At 47.0% G+C, this 19,623-nt stretch overlaps 1 protein-coding gene across 1 annotated transcript; it reads left to right on the top strand.

Moving 5' to 3' along the window:
* The first annotated feature begins 14,342 nt into the window (after positions 1–14,342).
* Positions 14,343–19,549, top strand: TMEM86A (transmembrane protein 86A). The gene is made up of 3 exons (XM_079787960.1): positions 14,343–14,495; positions 16,849–17,113; positions 17,462–19,549. The coding sequence occupies exons 1-3, from the start codon at positions 14,475–14,477 to the stop codon at positions 17,896–17,898; spliced, it is 723 nt and encodes a 240-aa protein (XP_079644086.1). The 5' UTR covers positions 14,343–14,474; the 3' UTR covers positions 17,899–19,549.
* Positions 19,550–19,623: the final 74 nt, after the last annotated feature.

Genomic DNA, 19,623 nt, shown 5'->3' with positions numbered 1-19,623 from the left:
TCAATTAGCATATTCCCTCTTTATTAGATAGGATATTTTTATTGATTTCAGAGAGGAAGGGAAAGGGAGAGAGAGATAGAAACATTAATGAGAGAGAATCATTGATCAGCTGCCTCCTGCACACCCCCTACTGGGGATTGAGCTCGAAACCAGGCATGTGCCCTTGACTGGAATTGAACCCGGAACCCTTCAGATGCTCTATCCACTGAGCCAAACCAGATAGGGCCATTCTTGTATTATTTTTTAATGTATTTTAAAATTATTATTGATTTTAGAGAGAGAGGAAGGGCGAGGGAAAGAGAGAAACATTGATGTGAGACAGAAGTATTTATCAGCTGCTTTCCACATGCACCCCAACCAGGGATCGAACCCGCAACCTGACTATGTGCCCTGACTGGCAACAACATTTCAGTATCTGGGACAACATTCCAACCAACTGAGCCCCACCCACAGGGCAATTGTTTATTAATTATTGTATTATTTTCCATACAAACAACTGTAAACCTACGTTTGCCCCACCCTGTTGGTAGAACACTCAGCATGCTGTCCGGCATAACAAACACTAGAAAACATTTATTATTAATACAAAGAGTAGAGCCTTTAGAAAAATAGAAGTATGATCTTTATATCATGCTTAAGTAAAGAGTTTACATGTCTATTTACCAGGTGAACCTAATATTCTTCATAGCTGTCACAAAAGCAGAGACTCTTTTTGGAGGGTAATTTGGCAATTTATCTGGAGAGCAATTTTTTTTGGTGTTGTTGTTAGTCCTCACCCAAGGATACTTTTCCATTGATCTTTTAGAGAGAGTGGAAGAGAAAGGGGAAGACAGAGAGAAACATCCATGTGAGAGAAACACATTGATTGGTTGCCTCCTGCATGCATCCTGACCAGAGCCCAGGCCGGGGAGGAGCCTGCAACCAAGGTACATGCCCTTGACCAGAATCGAACCCCAGACCCTTTGGTCCACAGGCTGAAGCTCTATCCATTGAGTCAAACCGACTAGGGCTGGAGAGCAATTTTTGAATAATAAATATAATAATTCCCTTTGGTTTAATCATCCCACTTTTAAGACTTTTTCCCGAGAAAATAATTTAAGATGTGGGCAAAGATTTATGTAGAATATGTTTAGTGCAGAATTATTTATAATAGAAAAAACAATTTACATATTCAACAGTATGGGAAACAAATAAATTATGGTGAATTTTTACTTTAAAAAAGTTGAAATATGCATGTAAAAAATTGGAAGGAAATATACTAAAATATTCAAAGGTGATTATCTCTAGACTGTGGCATTATAGGGGATTCCTATTAAATTATTTATGCTTTTCTGTTTTTTCCAAATTTTCCATAATAAATACATTACTTTCACAGTTGAGAAAAGGTTCTTTTTAATAGCCTCATACACACATTTTTTTTGCTAGGCTTTGTAAAAGACCACGCATATGAAAGAATTCCCCATATGTGAAGGAACTACATAAAAATCCTCTCACCGCTACTCCAGTTGGATCTTTTACAACCTCCTCATGAACTGTTGGAACAGCTTCCTAATTGCTTTCCTTGCCTCCAGTATTGACTTTACCGTCCCATTTTAAAAAAATATTTTTTTATTGATTTCAGAGAGGAAGGGAGAGGGAGAGATAGAAACATCAATGATGAGAGAGAATCATTGATCAGCTGCCTCCTGCACGCCCCCTACTGGGGATGAGCCTGCAACCTGGGTATGTGCCCTTGACCGGAATCAAATCTGGGACTCTTCAGTCCACAGGCCAACACTCTATCCACTGAGTCAAACCGGCTAGGGCTTACTGTCCCATTCTTCATACAAGTTGCTGCTAAAATGAGCTATCTATAGTGAAAAGCTGTGGTTTACTCCCTACCTACAAATGTTCATGATTCCCAAGGACTTTGTCAAAAAGTTGAAACTCCTTAGCAGAGCAGGTCCATCACCAACTAGTTCCGAAACACACACCTCTTCCTGCTTCACTTCCCATCCCTCTCCCAAGTGCCTTATGATCCAAACATGTATAGTCACACTGTCACACCTTTATGTCTTAGCACACATCTGTTGTAGGCAGTAGGAACTGCACCTACAGGTGTTAGACCCATAGGGTCAGACTGGACCTGGGTTCAATAACCTTGGTACTTGAGTTCTGGCTAAGAAAGAATTCAGAGGCAAGACTCAAACTATAAGAGAACATTTATTTGGAAAATCACAGGATAGAAGTAATTTGTAGAAGAAGGCCTGTAAACTCATCCTATCCTTCAAGCTGGCAGATGACTCCTCCCTAGAAGCCTGTCTGACATATCCCTCCACTGGCATCACTGTTACCCTTTGGCTACCCTTTTTTTGGTGCCCACTTTCATTCAAGTCCTTGTGGCTATTTAGTGGTTTCTATGTCCATGTACCCAATTGAATACACCTCCAATACACTTCCTTGAAGGCTATCATTTTTTTTTTAAACTTCATCCAAGGATATGTTTTATTGATTTTAGAGGAGAGGGGAAGGGAGAAAGAGAGACAGACAGACAGAGAGGTGAAACATGGATCTGTTGCCTCCCATATGTGCCCCAATTGGGGATCGAACCCACAACTTAGATGTGTACCCTGACTGGGACTGGAATCGGCAACCTTTTGGTGAACAGGATGATGCTCCAACCCACTGAGCCACACTGGCCAGGGCTGAAGACTATAATTTTTTAAAAATTGATTTTTAGAGATAGAGGAAGGGATAGGGATAGAGAGATAGAAACATCCATGAGAAACATTGATCGGTGGCCTCCTGCACGCCCCCTACTGGGGATTGAGATGCAACCCGGGCATGTGTCCTGACCGGGAATTGAACCAGGGACTTCTTGGTTCATGGATCGACGCTCAACCACTGAGCCACATTGGCCAGGTGAAGACTATTTGATAACTATTTAATAAGTGCTTTCTATGTGCCAGGCCCTGGGCTAGGCATTGGCCTTTCTAAAAAATACGTTGTTTTCTTCTTTGCCTCTGGCCCAGCACGTGCCACATGCTTATTGAATGAATGGCTGAATGAGTTATCTAGTCCAGAGATCCTCAAACTTCAGTGTGCATATGAATCACTTGAGGAACTTGTAAAAATACAGATGCTAGGGCCCCACCCTAAAGCTCCTGGAGTTCAGTCACCTGTATGTTTAATAAGCTTCCCAAGTGATTCTGATGCATTCCAAAGTTTGGGATTGTTGAGAAGTCCCACTTATTTTCAGAAAAGACTGTGTCTACGCCATTCCAGGCAGATAAAAGCCCACTCTGCATTTGTTTCCTCAAAGTAAGGAAGACACTATTTACTAAGCACCTATTAAGCATTTAGGAGCCACGTTGGCTGGGCAAAATGTCTTTTCTTTTACAAAATGATGGTGATGGCAGTTGATTGTTTCTCCATTTTTTTAAAATTTTACTTTTAAATTACAGTTTACATTCACTATTATTCTGTATTAGTTTCAGATGTACAGCATAGAACTTTACAAAGTGGTCCCCTTCTCTTTTTTTTAATGTCTTGGCAAAATAAAAAATAGGTAACTCTGGTTTGGGGTCCAATCTTTTAAAACTTTAATTATTAAAGAAAACATGCTTACTGTACAGAACTTGAAAAATATATCTAAGCAAAGAGAACAACATAGATATTTTTGTCTATTTATTCTAGCAAAACCTACCTCCATCCCACCTACTCTTAACTCCACACAAATACAAGAGTTGAGAGGAGCCAACACCGGTTTGGCTCAGTGGATAGAGCGTTGGTCTGTGGACTGAAAGGTCCCAGGTTCGATTCCGGTCAAGGGCATGTACCTTGGTTGCGGGCACATCCCCAGTAGGGAGTGTGCAGGAGGCAGCTGATTGATGTTTCTCTCTCATCGATGTTTCTGACTCTCTATTCCTCTCCCTTCCTTTAAAAAATCAATAAAATATATTAAAAAAAAAGAGTTGAGAGGAGGAATGACAAATACAGGGATTTTACTTTTTCATTTGCTATTATATCCCGAGTACTTCCCATGTCATGAAGATTTTGTTGAAATATCTTTGTTAATGGCTATTTGATATTTTATTGTAATTTATGAAATTATTTCTCTTCTGTTTTGATACAGTTAAATACTTAAGGCATGTCAGTCATGATTTTCCCCATGGACGCCTTTGATTCTAGCTACCTTCCAAATGTTGATGTTACTTAAAAGTCTATCTTTGGCTCTTCTTTCTCTTTCATTGATTTTATGTTTCCATTTTTTCCCAGCCCCTTCTATATGCCAGGGACTCCCTATATACTCAGACCTCTCTCCTGAGTCTAAAGCCCATGAGAGTGAGAGAGTAATGTAAAAATAGTGGGGAGAGTCTTGACAGCCAGATTGAAGAGTTGGGGTCCAATTAAAAAAAATTAGACTAGTTCTGTAAATCACAAATGTGGTTTCTGCTGATTCAAACACAAGGCCCCTTTTACAGTATGAGCCTGTTTCCTTGGCTCTTCCTGCAGCAAGTGGAAATCACTCACACTTCCCAGTACAATGAAGCTTTGACACTTGCTGCTGAGTAGCGTCTGCATGTGTGTGTGTGTGTGTGTGTGTGTGTGTGTGTGTGTGTGTGTGCACGCTATAGAAGAATGGACCAACTTTTCAGGGACAGGGGAGCTGCTCAGCATCCCCATTTGACGGCTGCCTTCCCTTTCTCCCTTTCTGAGCCTGGCCAGGGAGGGAGCTATCAGGGCTGGGGGGCAGGGAGAGGAGTATGGTCACAATCCAGCTCTTTTTCTTGGCAGTTCAAACCCTATTGTAATACATAAATATTACACTCCTCCGAAGCCTGAACTTCTCAGGACAGGAGGCAGGAAGCTGAGCTGAAATACAAAAGGGTTTGAAGAGGGCTGAGGTTACACAAATAGCTTTGCTGACCTCTGCACAGGGTGCCTAGGCCTCATGGGCTTTACTCCACTTCCTGTCGGATTGGAGACAATCCCCTGGAAGGTCCAGCCCGGCTTGGCCAGGCCCAGCCAGACCTCTCTCTCCCCTGCCCAATTTTCTGGTCTTGGGAAATCTGAGGAGAGGGAGGGTTAGGCAGAAGGGTCTGCTCTGATCTATGTCAAGACTGGTCCTCAGGCACTAATGTTGAGGAGAGAATTACTTACTCAGCATCCTGGTGCTTGATGATATGATCTTCTAGGTATTTTTTTTCTCAAAAGCCATCGTCTTGCCCAACATCCAGATACTTCTCATTTCTTATTTCTACTTCCTCATACTAGCTTCCCAATACTGAAGAAGGAGCAACCCAAAGCACAACCTAGAGTTCTTAGGGTCTGGAGGAAGGGAGAAGTTGGAGGGGGACTGGGATTAGCGAGATGACTGGACTTGGATGACCCCAGTGCAAGGACTTTCCAAAAAACACTTGGACTTCACAGAGACTGGAGCTCTAGATGCTTGGGTGTTGGAGGCCATCTAATCCCACAAACCCCACCACAATTAGGGATTCCTCCTGGGGCACCCCTAGTATTGAACCCCATCAGAAGACCCTCAGTTTGGCAGCTTTACAGTTAGAGAAATCCACTCATGCTTCAAGATCTGATGATGCCTTTGTTAATAAAGGAAAGGAAAGAGGGGTAAAAATCCAGGCAAGTCTGGCCCCAGGAGCCAAACAAACATCCCAGAATGTCAGTGTTCAGAATGACACTTACCTAGGTATTATCTCAAGACCGCATTACAATTTAGCCCTGACTGAGGGTCTAGAAAGATGACTTCTGCTCAAGTCTTTGTTCTTTTCCTAAAGGTCTCCAGGAGCTCAGTCTGTATCTTGGGTTACATTAGCCACGCCAGGGCTCACCTACTTGGCCCGTGTAGGCTCCAGTACAACAAAGACATTCTGAAATAAATATCTTCAGAAGTTGGGTGATACTGGGATTCTGTATTCCTAGGTTGACTCCTGTAAGCAGTGAGGGCAGGAGAGACCTGTAGGAATGCCCTGGACTGGGGTTGGAGGAATGGAGCCTCACATAGACCATGAGCTGATGGAGCACGCAATCAGGAATGGAGATGGGTCATTGTCCTTCTGGCTGAGTCTGCCTATCTCCCTGTGAGCGTATATAGCCTTAGCATATCTGTTTACCTTCATATCTGTGTTTATCTCCTTCCTGGTCTTCCCTTCCTTTTCCCCCTTGGGGCTGGATCTGGTCAGTCTTCTCTACTCCCTCAAGATCCCTCCCTGGTTAATCACATCCCATATACCATTCAGTACGGCCATGGCTTCCAAATATATGGACTGGTCTTTAATTCAGTTCTGAGCTCCAGCTTTGTAATTAGCTCCTCCTAAACACCTCCACTTGGCTGACACACATTCAACTCACTTGTACTAATTTATCAGTTCACTCCCCCATACTGCTATTGGAACATCTGACCTTGTCCCACTTCCTTAACATTTTTTCAGTGGTGTCTGATTTCCCTCCCCAGGTATGTAGATGGGGCAGGGGTGGGGTGGGGTGCGGGTGACTGAGAGTTGGTTTGAAGTGTTCTGGGGTCTGGAACAAACAGAGAAATTATCTGAGATCCAATAGCAGGTCAGGAGTAAGGTAAACAGTTTAGATGTGGATTACAATGTCAAGTAGGGCAAACCATGTGAGGAGAAAGTATCCTGTTTCAAAATCACAGGGATCAGAGCTGGAGGAGGCTACTGGATGAGAAGAAGCCCCACCGGAGGAAGCGAGGCAAAGCTAGAATAGTGGTTGGTCACCATTTCTAAGCATCGCTCATGTATCTGGTGTGTGAGAGTCAGGTACAATCAGAGAAGCTAAGGAACAGAAGATAACTAGCAGACTGTCATCTACTCCTTAACAGAACATTCAGATCCTTTCCGACCTGGATCATGCTTACTTCTCCAGGTTCACCTTTTCCACTCCTCAGCTCACCCCAGTACTACAGGCATTTCCCTGAATTCGGTGTGACTCCTGTGCTTCTGTGTACACGCACAATTCCCTCTGCTAGAGCATCATTGCCATTGGTGTCTACTCAGTGAAGAACAACTCACCCTTGTAGACGAGTCCCAGATTTCTCAACTCCTTCAGACACAGTGAGTAATTCTAATGTCACCTGAGGCATACCTTCTTACCCCAATTATTTTCATTGCCACATTGTATAATAATTGTTTATCTGTGTGCCTGAACTGAACCGAACTGTGCACTCCATGAAGACAGAGCCTACACCTTACTGACTGTTCAAACCTCAGCACCTGCCTGGTCGGCAAGGCTCAGTGGTTGAGCATCGACCTATGAACCAGGAGGTCATGGTTCGATTCCCCATCAGGGCACATGCCTGGGTTGCGGGCTCGATCCACGGTGTGGGGAGCGCAGAGGCAGTCAATCAATGATTCTCTCTCATCATTGATGTTTCTATCTCTCTCTCACCCTCTCCCTTCCTATTTGAAGTCAATAGAATTATATTTTAAAAAATAAACCCCAGCACCTAACATACTGCCTAGCACATACTTGGTGCACCCTAAACAGTTCTTGGGTGAATAAATGAACAGATTAATGGGCTCACATTCTTATAGGGGAGACAAGCAAGTAAAGAGAAAATTACAAAACTGTGTGGAAAGGGCCATGCTAACAGGCCGACTTGGGTACAGAGAGGAAGGAATGCCTCACTTCAGGCAGTTCTACCCCACTTTCTGCCCCTTGCATTATGCAAGTCAATATAAAAACACTAAACAGTAAAATAAAATTTTATTTTTGAGACAAACAAGACATCTTATTCATAGGAATGAAATCAGATAGCTCTTTCTTTTTGGGAAGAGGGCAGTGCCTTGTTTTGTTGGTGACTATCAGTTAGGGTGCTGGCAAAGTGAAGAATGTAACTGAAGAGAATGTAGGAACTGCTGGCAGAAATGTGGGCAGGGTTGAGGAAACCAGTCAGGGCTGAAGAGGCACTTAAAAACTTGCAACAGCTGGAGGCTGTTGCCACATCTAAGCCTGAGGTCTAGGGTGGGAGCCTGGAGCTATAGCCAATGAGGAGCTCAGTCACTGTCAGAACCTCAGCCTGGCCCAACAAGCTGGTGATAGGGGGACCCCAACCACACTCTTTTCCCAAAATCAAAATCTGCCGCCAGCTCTCATTAGCTGAACTCAACCAGAAGATAGAGAGCGAGAGAGCCCTGGTGAGGCTCCAGGGGCAGGGTGGAGAGGGGCCGAGAATGGATCTGGGTGTTAGCAGAACAAACAGATTACCATCAGCACAGAGGGAAGATGCCTCTACTCTGCAGGCGATCTGAGTGTATGATTATTGCCTTTTGGGTAAACATTAATTCAAGCCTTGTGGATGACAATTTTATGTCTCATGTTTTGTATATTTCGGCATTTGTGTGTCCAAGCTTATTGAAATATGCACTGCTTTCCAAGTAATTTTGATAGTCTTCGCTTTTAAAAATAATTGTATTTATTGATTTGAGAGAGAGAGAGACACAGAGAGAAAAAACATTAATTTGTTGTTCCACTTATTTATGTAATCATTGGTTGCTTCTTGTATGTGCCCTGAGGAGGAATCATACCTGCAACCTTGGCGGATGGGGACGACACTCTAAGCAACTGAGCTACCCAGCCAGGGCAGATAGTCTTTGCTTTTTGAAAACCATTTTTATAGTCCCACTCTCGCATATTTTAGATAAGGAAATTAAGGGCCAGAGTAATGGAAAAAATGCCATTTTTAAGTGCCTCTTCAGCCCTGTTTGAGAACTAGCCCTTAGGTGATGTTAAAGGGTTTGGCTAGAAAAGCGATAGGTTTGCACTTATCACAGAGCCCAATTCTTCCATTTTACTGATGAGGAAACAGACTCCTAAGATGGAGTGATGGTCCCACTTAGTATTGTAAGTCATGTAGTCAGGTAGTGAGTTAGTTATATAGTAAGTCACAGAGAAGGGGGGGGGCCTAGCACTAAGATCAGTATTTTTAACTCTAAATCCAGTGTTCTTCCAGGCAGCACACTTTGCAGGAAGGTGTGCGTGTGTGTGTGTGTGTGTGTGTGTGTGTGTGTGTGTGTGAGAGAGAGAGAGAGAGGGGGGGGGGGGACAACAATTCTAGTGTTCTAATCTCCTGTTCTGGTAAGGTGGGTCTCCCCACAGCCTCCGATCGGAAAGAAAACAGAGCAGGCAGAGTGCATTGGCCACTGGGGCTCTATGCAGAAGGGACCTGGAGGGACAGAGGAAGGCTGGGGGTGACCCTCAGTTAGGGATGGGGAGTCAGAGGTTTTTAAAGGATTCTAGGCGGGCTTTTTCTGGGTGGAGAATTCTCTGGGTGGGTTGGGATTCTGGAAAAGTCCGGAGGGGGGAGATAATGGTCTTAGCAAGAGGAATGTGGTTTAAGCAAAAGGGAATGTCTGTTGTGAAGTGGTCTAAAGGTCAGTTAAAATATATTTTTACTAGTGACCCAGTGCACAAAATTTGTGCACATTAAAAGGGAATTAATTAGAGGAAATATTTTAATATTGCTATTTGCCTTTTCTCTATAATAAAAGTGTCAGAAATGAAAGAAAATTAGTAAAATGTATATGAAAATCTTCCTCCTGTCAGAGTCTGGGGTGCGCCACGGGAACCAGAGTCAAGTCTCTGCCCACCCACATGCGCCTTGAAATCGCACAAGACCCAGACCCGGCTGGCCCCACGCCCATTGGGCTAAATCCAGACCTAGATGGCCCCACCTCCGTCAAGCCCCGCCAAGGGGTGGGGGGGTGGGGAGGAGGGGGCGCGGCCTCAGGTTGCCTGGCCTGGTGCCGGGGTGGGGGGCATGGACTGAGGTCCCCTGTCAAGCCCCACATGGCAAGGGGCGTGGCCTCAGGTCCCCAGGCCTGGTGCCGGGGCGGGGGGTGCAGCCTGAGGACCCCTGTCAAGCCCTGCTGGGCGGGGTGCACCCTGAAGTGGTCCCCTGTCAAGCCCGGCTGGTTGGGGGCACGACCTTAGGTCCCCTGGCCCAGTGCTGGGGCAGGGGTGCGGCCTGAGGTCCCCCATCAAACTCTGCTGGGCAGGGGACACGTCTGAGGTCCCCTGTCAAGCCCTGCCAGGTGGGGGGCACAGCCTGAGGACACCCAGCATGGTGCCGGGGCGGGGGGAGTGGCCTGAGGTCCCCTGTCAAGCCCCACCAGGCAGGGGGCGCAGCTTCAGGTCCCCTGCCCCGGCCCAGTACCACACAGCCTCATGTCCCTGCTGATTGCTCTTTAATGCTCGTTATAGGAACTCGGCCTCTGCTGTGGGCGCAGCCATCTTGTTACGCCGTGATGGTCAATATTCATAGTCCCTCTTTATTAGATAGAATTGATTTCCGAGAGGCAGAGAGAGGGAGAGCTAGAAACATCCTATATAGTAAAAGGCTAATATGCAAATTGTCCCCTCAGGAGTTCAACCGACCAGAGTTCAATCACTCGCTATGACGTGTGCTGACCACCAGGGGGCGGCATGGAACAAAGGAAGGCCCCAATAGGCCCTGATTGCCGGCCAGGACTAGGGACCCTACCAGTGCACGAATTTCATGCACTGGGCTTCTAGTCAATGATAAGAGAGAATCACTTAATGGCTGCCTTTTGCATGCCCCATACTGGGGATTAAGCCCACAACCCAGACATGTGCCCTGACCAGGAAGCTTCTTAGGCTTACACTGGGGATCTAGCCTGTAATCAGGCCATGTGCCCTGACAGGAATCAAACTGGCAAACTTTTGGTGTATGCAACTTCTTGGTGTATGCAATCTCACTGTATGGGAAGATGCTCAACCAACTGAGCAACACTGGCTAGGAAGATCCCTAATTTAAATAATTTAAGAGAGAGGTACATGTTTTTGGCGAGCCTACAGGGTATTGATTGCCTTCAGCTCAAAATAATTCACATGCCAAAGTGGCAAAGTGGGGCGGCCTGTTCTAAATCCCTCCTCTAAAACTTCTTGAGAAACTTCTCTTTCCAGAAGTTTTAGTACACTATTGATATTAAAGCTTAATTTTAAAAAAGTTATAATAAATTCATTCAATCTTATCCAGCTTGATCACATATAAAATTTCCTCTCTCAAGATTCCTTTTCATAAACTTTCTACAATTTTCTGTGTCTCTTTTAGTTGGTCTCTTGTTCTCTTACCCAATTCAGAAATAATCAGGATAAAAATCACTTTATTTCCCTAATGAAACACATCTCCATATCTCATACTTTTTTTTTCCAAGCCAAAACATACATATTTTTGGGTATATATAGTTGGTTTTCCTATTATCATTGATTTTTTGTAGCTTTAATTACATATATTATAATTCTTAACTTTTTTTTTTTTTACTACCAGGACATCAAACAAGTTTATTTCAGATGTAACAGCAATGTTAAAAGCAACAAGTTTAATTCTAACGGCACCAAGTAAACTTATTTAAGTATTTGTAAAGTTATTCCCTCCAAAAAACTGAGGGAGCTTTGCTTTTTCACCCCACACACCATGGTTTCCCAATAGTTCTGTTTTTGGAGGACTTTCAATAAATTAGTAAACTGCTTTGGGCATATTTTAGAACTTCTTTCCCCAAATAAAAATGAATCTGTACAAATTATATATTGCATTGATTTCTCTGCAGATTCTTTTCCTTAGAACCTAAATGCAACTGCCATATGGTGTAATTTCACCCCACAGTAAAAAACTATTTGTACTGAAAAATATGATGGAATCATATTCTGCAATCATCTAGTTAATAAAATTGTTTTAGCTTAATGATAATTTTTAAATCATATTTCAAAATAACTAACTCAACATGGGACATTATTTCAGTCTTTACTGACTCATATGTATATGAACTAGTACCCAGCTCTTCTATATCTTCCTCTTCCATAAGTGGATAGAATTATTTAATACAAGTTTGATGTAGGACAATGAACTCTTTACAAAAATTTACAATTTAGGTTAAAGTCATTGATTAGTGTGGAAAAAGAAACACTATAATGATAGGGAGCCTACACCCTCAATTCAAAATTTAATATTTTTTTTCCTCCTTCAATATCATGAACTTAATTGTCATAAGGCAGCTATTTGGTTTCCAATAACCACATTTAGGAACACATTCATAGGACTGATTAGAAAGTCCAGATGAAATGGTTATAAAGCAGAGGCAGTGTCATCTCAGAAAACTCATTTATATATCAAAATCTTTTTGATATCTGGAAGTTTACAAAAATGCTGAATTCTTCAAAGTAATAATGTGTTCTATAACTCAAGCACTCTTCTCTCGGCAAGAGGAAGTTAAAGCTTATCCATGAAGGTAAAGGTGCTTAATGTTGAACTTTTCTTCTAAGCTTAGATTTAGACTGAATATACCCAAGGAATCAACATCGTCTTTCTACATTAGAACCCTATAAAGTTATTCATCAACTATCTTCATTTTCTGCATTATTCTTGGCATTCAATTTAGACTGCTGAAGTCTATTGTACTTTCACATACAATTCTTAACCTTTAAAAAACCTTAATTTCTAGTGAAAACTAAGAAGGAAGCAACTGTGAACTGTCTGTTACATATTATTTTAGATTGACAAATTTCTGAAAACATTTCATAATTTCTAAAATTACTGCCATAATATGATAATGTATGATAATGTAAAAGACTGTAAAAATTACATCCAAAGTGCTTCTGGCATATGGAATAAATTAAAATTATCTACTTTGATGGCAAAAGCCTTTTCTTATTAGTTTTTGTGGAGAAAACTATTAAGATTTATTTGTATTTGTCCTTGGGGTCATGGAGCCGTTTGTGCAAAAAACAAACAAACAAACAAACAAACAACCCTTTTGGTTTCCCTTTTCCCCCCTTCAGCCTTAGGAACAGGGGATGATAAATGTAGGTGGGCTTTGAACTGTATTTCTGGTTTTGCAAAGATTTGTAAGAACAACTGCCCTCAAAACCGTAACTTAAGTAACATCATTGGTTGATCTATCTAACTACTAGTACACCTTCCTAATTTGCATCTTTTCCTCTAGGTACCTAGTTTTATTTTAGCTTGAGGAAGAGGCTCAAAGACTCCACATACACGAGAGGTTCAGGGACAGAAAGTTAACTGAGGTATATATGACATTCTGAGCTATGGATGAGGTAAGGTGTCTTGAGGGCTTCAAGAGGTCATTATAGGATGATAAGAAGAGCAGATGTTTAGGAATTAAAAGTTTGTCCTGTCCTACAGATAGACCATGAAAAGGTATTTCTGGCAATAACTCTTTTATGGGCAAGGCCCCTAATTTACATTCATTAAGGGAGAGGTTAAAGTTCCTCCTGAGCCTGCAGGGTCTTTATTGCCCTCAGCTCAAAATAATCCACATTCCAAAGTGGCATACTTGGAGAGGCCTCTTCTGAACCCTTGCTAGTACACTATCCTGCACAAGTTGGGCTTGGAAGGAACCTTAGAGATCATCCACTCGCATATGAGGAAATCAAAGAATGCGAGAGGAAATGATTCACCCAATCACACAGATGAAGTGACAAAACTGGGACGAGATCCCATTTCACGTGACTGCCTATCAAGTCACCCATGTAATTCCCATGATTCTGAACACAGTCTCAAATGTGCCTGTGTACCCGTGGACTGTGTAATATCAACATTAAATCTGCTTAAGTTGTATTTTTGGCAAAATTAGTTCCCACTCACGTGGGTCCATAAGTATGCTCAGGTTTGCCTGTCCATCCGTCACTTCTGGAGTGTTCTTATGTGTAGTACAGTTGTTTTATGGCTGTGTGCAGCCTGCTATGTATGTGTTCTCTGTTCTAAGATGAAGGATGTGTGTCAACCTGCGGCTGTTGGTTTTGTGTCTATGTGATTGCTTGGTGCCTAAGGGCAACTGTGATTCTGTAGTTGCATGTGTATATGGCAGGACTGTGGTCTATGGGCTGCTGTGTACCTATTTATGTGCCTCTTTTCGTGTTGAAAGGTGCATGTCTGCTGACCACTGTGTGTCCATCTGGATGTGTGTTTGTACACAGTAAAGGCTGTGGGTTTAACTGTAGCCACGTGGACTGCCTGTTGAAAGGCTGAGGGGAACCTGTCCTTTTCCTTTATCCCCGGATTATGAGAACATGTGGGTAGCCGTGTGTGTCCGGGAGAGGAATGTTTGTGTCTCACACAAGCTCGGTCCTCACCCAAGAACTGGGGTTACGTCTAGTTCAGGGATGCTTTGGCTTTGCTTTCCCTGGAGGTCTGGCCTCCCCCCTTTCCCCCCTCCTCCCCTCCGCCAACTCCCGGGAGCAAAAGCCCTTGGGGACTGGGGCGGGGGGCGGAGGGGTTGTTAGCAGCCTAGCCCCGCCCCCCCCACTCCAGCCACGCCATTGGCTCAGTCCGCGGTGACGTCGCGGGGATCGCAGACAGAACCCCCGGCGCCCGGAGCGCGGGAGGTATTGTCCGTCACCCCGCCGCCTCCTCACCTGGCCCCCAGGCGCGTCTTTATCCCTGCAGCCCGGAGCCGGTGCCGGCAGCCGCCGTCTCCGCCATGGTGTCCCCGGTCACCGTGGTGAGTGAACGAGCCAGCGAGCGAGCCAGCGTTCTGCGCGGCCGGAGCCCACCGGCCCGGGGACTGCACTGCGGCGGGCCAGAGCCCCCAGGGGCCGAGGAAGGGGAGGGGTCCCGCAGCGGAGGTCCCCCCGGCCGGAGGCGGGCGCTGTCAGGGCCTCCCGGCTTCCCAGGCCCGCGGCGCCCTTCCTCCGCGCGCCCCCCGCCCCTCCGCGTCTGGGAGGGACACAGTGGGCACGTGACTCGGAAGCGTGACTCTGTTGATTTCTGCGTGTCTGGCACGGGTCGGCGGGAGTGCTGCCGTGGACGAGGAAGGGGGCAGGCGCTTGCTGCTGGCTTTTGCGTGGGCAGACTACGGGGATGCGTGGGAGAGGGCGAGGGAGGGCAGGAGGGTGACTGGGTCCTCCGGGGAATCCTGTCCCTTTCCTCCCCTTCCTCATTTTATCAACAAGTCTGGGTCGGGGAGGGGACGCACCTGAGTCAAAGCTTCGTGGATAAGACGCAGCAGGAAGAGGGGTCATTATCTATTGACACCTCTTCCTGTTCCGACTTTCTCAACTCTAACCCTTTCCCCATATTTTCTCTAATGCTGGGTTCTTTACGACTGTCAAAGTCTCCCCGGCTACTACTGGCTATTTCTTCTAGAAAATATGGGGTTGGGGGAGGGGTTTGGAGCAGATGTTGCTGCTTTCAGGGGCTGGCTGGTGGATGCTGGGAAGATCTGGGTTCAGTGGGGGCTGTTCATCTGTCTCCTTCAGTCTCCTGCTCTGCCCTGCCCTGCCCTGCCCTGCCCTGCCCTGCCCAGCCCAGCCTAGTTGGGGGGGATATCCAGAGGAAGGGACTTAGTCATCTTGTCTTCCTGTTCTCACCCTCGCAGAGTAATGGCAGTCTTAGACCCTGGACCCACCCATCTTCCTCTTCCCAACCTCCTTCATCAGTCTGGTCAGTCCCCAGGTATAAGTGGTGATCTGGAAACTGAGTGTGTCCCCTGAGCCCTGTGCTGGACAGCTCACCCAGACAGGGGCACAGTCACTTTGGGCAGAATGTGGGTGTACAGGGCACCTCAGCTGCCCTGAATAGCTCTTAGAGACCTTGTACCAGAAGCTCAAGGAAAGGAGTTTCAGGGGATCACATCTTCAGGATATCTCAGAGCTTGTTCCCCATCTCCTCCCAAGGATTGTGGAGCTTTGGAACAAACTTAGAGAGTGCCTGCAGTGACCTTGGACACAATCTTTCTTTAGCTGCCCTCCCTCCCCAGTCCGGCTGAGTCCAAGTCAGCTGCTCTAACTTCCCCCTCATAGTTCCCCATGTCCTCCCAGCCTGTCTGCTGGCTTCAGATCAAAAGCTGGACAGAGAACCCCCACCCCCTTCCTGTCTCTCTTTCTGATGTGCCTTGAATTGTGTTCTCTGGGAAATGAGACTGACACCCTCTCTCCCTCCAACCTCCAGGTCCCTGAAATTGCAGGTGTTTCAGGGGCAGTTTTGCTCCCAACTCCTGGGTCCATTTCTCTAGCCCAGTGGTCGGCAAACTGCGGCTCGCGAGCCTCATGTGGCTCTTTGACCCCTTGAGTGTGGCTCTTCCACAAAATACCACATGCGGGTGCGTACGTACAGTGCGATTGAAACTTCGTGGCCCATGCGCAGAAGTCGGTTTTTGGCTCTCAAAAGAAATTTCAATCGTTGCACTGTTGATATTTGGCTCTGTTGACTGAGTTTGCCGACCACTGCTCTAGCCCGTATCCCTAGCTCCTCACCTTGCCCATGATGGTTACCTTTACACTGGAGCAGTTGGAGTGGAGGCTGAGGAGCAGACTGGCTGAGGAGAGAGCCCGTGGGGCCTGGGGTGGTTGGCAGTGTACCACATCACTCATCCCTGGCACTCACCTGGTGTTGCACCAAGGCCCTAAGCCTGTGCCCTGGCCCCGCTGCTGAGGATCATGAGTTGGCCAGTTGGCCAGGTGTCTCTGTGGTTTTCTGTTGACTGCACTCCAGACAGCTGAGGGCTGATGTTGGCAGAGAGGAGCTAAAGGGGCTTTGGGGAGGGACAAGGAGGGAGGCAGGAAGGGTGAAGCGTTTGGGCTGCAGGAGAGGACATTATCCCTCTGGCCCTGCCCCAGGGTCAGCAATGGATATGGCCAGCAGGAATAGTGGAGCCCTTCCCCTTCCTAATGAATGAAGCCTCAGGGTAGTGATGGGCTTGTTCACATTCTGCTGGCTGGTTGGGGCAGGCCAAACTGGTTTGTGTGTGTGTGTCAATCCTCCATACTTGGGAGGTGGGCCTGTCTCTGGGGTGAATGTCTGGGCTGGCTCTGAACTCCCGAGCTCTGAGTGCTGCCTTGTCCTATGTCCTCCAGGTGAAGAGTGAGGGGCCCAAGCTGGTGCCCTTCTTCAAGGCCACCTGCGTGTATTTTGTGCTCTGGCTGCCCTCGTCCAGCCCGTCGTGGGTCAGCGCCCTCATCAAGTGCCTGCCCGTCTTCTGCCTCTGGCTCTTCCTTCTGGCCCATGGCCTAGGATTCCTGCTGGCCCACCCCAGTGCCACACGCATCTTTGTAGGGCTCATCTTCTCCACCCTAGGTGATGCCTTCCTCATCTGGCAGGACCAGGGCTACTTTGTACACGGTCAGTTGCTGCAGTAGCTACCTGGGAGGAATCCTGGGGTTGGGGGCTAGAGAGTCCTACAGGGCTAAGGATTTGGGAGCTTTGGAACAAGAATATGGGGAATCTGAGGGGTTTTGAGACCAGTAACTGTGGGGCCCCTGTTGGAGGATGACCTGGCTGGTGATCTAGTGGTCAGTTCTGGAGTTCCTCAGGGGAGTTGGGGTCTTTACCTTTGTGGATTCCTTCCCACCTCTGTTCCTCCCAAAACAGAGCTCTTGGGTTACCCCAAATACTCCATTCCCACCCCGCCCGTGTACTCATCACTCACCTAAGCCTGCCCTCAGCAGCGCCTCATTCTCTCACTCCCAGGTCTACTGATGTTTGCTGTGACCCACATGCTCTACGCCTCAGCCTTCGGCATGCGGCCATTGGCTCTTCGGACAGGTCTGGTGATGGCAGTGATGTCGGGCCTGTTCTATGCCTTCCTCTACCCGGGCCTCTCAGGTCCCTTCACCTACTTGGTGGGGGCCTACGTGGCCCTTATCAGCTTCATGGGCTGGCGGGCTATAGCAGGGCTGCGGCTGGTCGGGGCGGCCTGGCGCTGGACTGAGCTGGCGGCTGGCAGTGGTGCAGTGCTCTTTATCATCTCTGACGTGACCATCGCTGTCAACAAGTTCTGCTTCCCCGTGCCCTACGCGCGGGCACTCATCATGTCCACCTACTATGCTGCCCAGATGCTCATTGCCCTGTCAGCTGTTGAGAACCGGGAGCCAGTGGAAGACTACAGACTGAGCAAGGCCAACTGATACCCCAAGGGCTAGGGTCTGGGTCACCTGTCCTCTCCTGGGACTGGGGTCCAGAACCTGGGAACCTGCAAGAGTTGGTTCCGGATGGCTGCAGTTTCAGACTGAGGCAGCAGGTACCACCTGGAAAATGTACGAGTTTGATGGGGTGAGCAGGAAAGGATCTCTAGCAAAGCTGGTGGTCGAGGACAATGCTGAGAGCTAAAAAGAGGCAGACCGATATTCCTTGCTGGAGCCAGAAGTAGACGTCTCCCCACCTCTACCCCATTGGGATTGTCAAAACCCCTCTGGAGGGTGATGGTGCTCAGCTTCTTGACCTCCCCGCACTTCTACTAGATGGAAGAGTCTGGCTCACCCACTCTCACTCTTTCTGATCTATGTAGAGTTGAGGGGGAGGGGAGAAATCTGTGCTAAGGCTTGAAGCCCCTTTCAAAGGCCCCTAGTTGGGAAGATTGGATGGAGTGGAGTCTCCCTTTCCCTCACTTATCCTTGTTACTTGAACAATCGCAATCTCTGTGTGGTGGGTAGGAAAGTGCCTGACCAAGTAGGCAAGAGAGGGGATTCATTGGCCTGGGAGCTTGGGGTATCAAGGATTCAAGTTGGTCCCATCTCTCTCAAAGGCCAGCCCAGAGCTCAGGCCCCATCACCACCCTCAGACCCTATCCCCAGGGCTAGGGTGAACCATGCCAAAGGAAGGGGCCAGCCTGTGTGCGTCTGTGTGTGTGCAATTTGTCTCCCAGCCTGTGTCTTTCTCTGCCATCTGTCTCTGTTCTGCTGTCTGTCAATGTCTTATAGGGAGAGGCCTCAGGGAGCTGCTGAAGGGATACTGAGCCTGGCTTGGAGAGCTGGGAGTCCCCCAAAACACCCCCCAAGTTCTTTCTTCCTACCACTCCTGCACTGGGAGCACGAGGAGGGGGGCTCCAATGACACTCTAGGGTCATAAGACCCAAGGCACATTCAATGCAAGGTGAGCAAGGATGAGACAACTCCATCCTTTACTGTTCATATGAAAAAACAAAAATAAAAACCAAGGGCCGCTGGCTGCCCTGCTTGTCTGTCTGTGTGGCGCTTGCCTATCCTGGAGAGGAGGGTGTGGGGGCATAGAGCCAGGGGCCCTGGATGTCCTCATAGTCTGGGTCACAGTACTGGCCAGTGCATCTTGGCGCCAGGCTGGTTCCCTGGCTCTGGTAACACTGCTGGTTGGAGTGGGTCTCACTTCCCTAGTCACATGTGTGGGTGAGAATGTAGTTCAGGAGGATGGGGGATGGGTAGAATTTGCCTCTGTCCAAATTTGTCCTGAGGCACTTGCCTGTGCATGGGTGCCCAGCCAGCACCTTTGGTGGTCCTTAGTTACCCAGTGTCCTCCTGCTGCCCACCTCCTCCCTGCCTCACCCCAGGCCTGCTGCCTGCTCCAAACGATCCAGATTCCCTTCAACCATCTTCTCTCTTCTTAGACCCAGGGCTCAGTTGAACAGCTTGGAGGAATGGGATTAGACTGGGTCATTCATACTTTTGACGTGAAGCCCTGGTAGAATTATGTTTCTCCCATACTCCAGGGACATTTGCATCTTAATGGGCAGTGCTCTGACCCAGAATTTGAAAGGGAAGCCTTGGGTGGTTTTGAATAGTAGAGGGGTTGTATAGTTATGGGGATATGACAGAAGGCAATGCAGGTCCCTTGTGGGTATTGAATGAATCAGTGATTTTCAAAAAAGGGTTTTTACAGAA

The sequence above is a fragment of the Cnephaeus nilssonii genome, assembly GCF_951640355.1.
Source record: "Cnephaeus nilssonii genome assembly, chromosome: 13".
Lineage (NCBI taxonomy): Eukaryota > Metazoa > Chordata > Mammalia > Chiroptera > Vespertilionidae > Cnephaeus > Cnephaeus nilssonii.
Note: the sequence above shows the minus strand (reverse complement) of the source record. Positions and strands in the feature narration are given on the sequence as shown.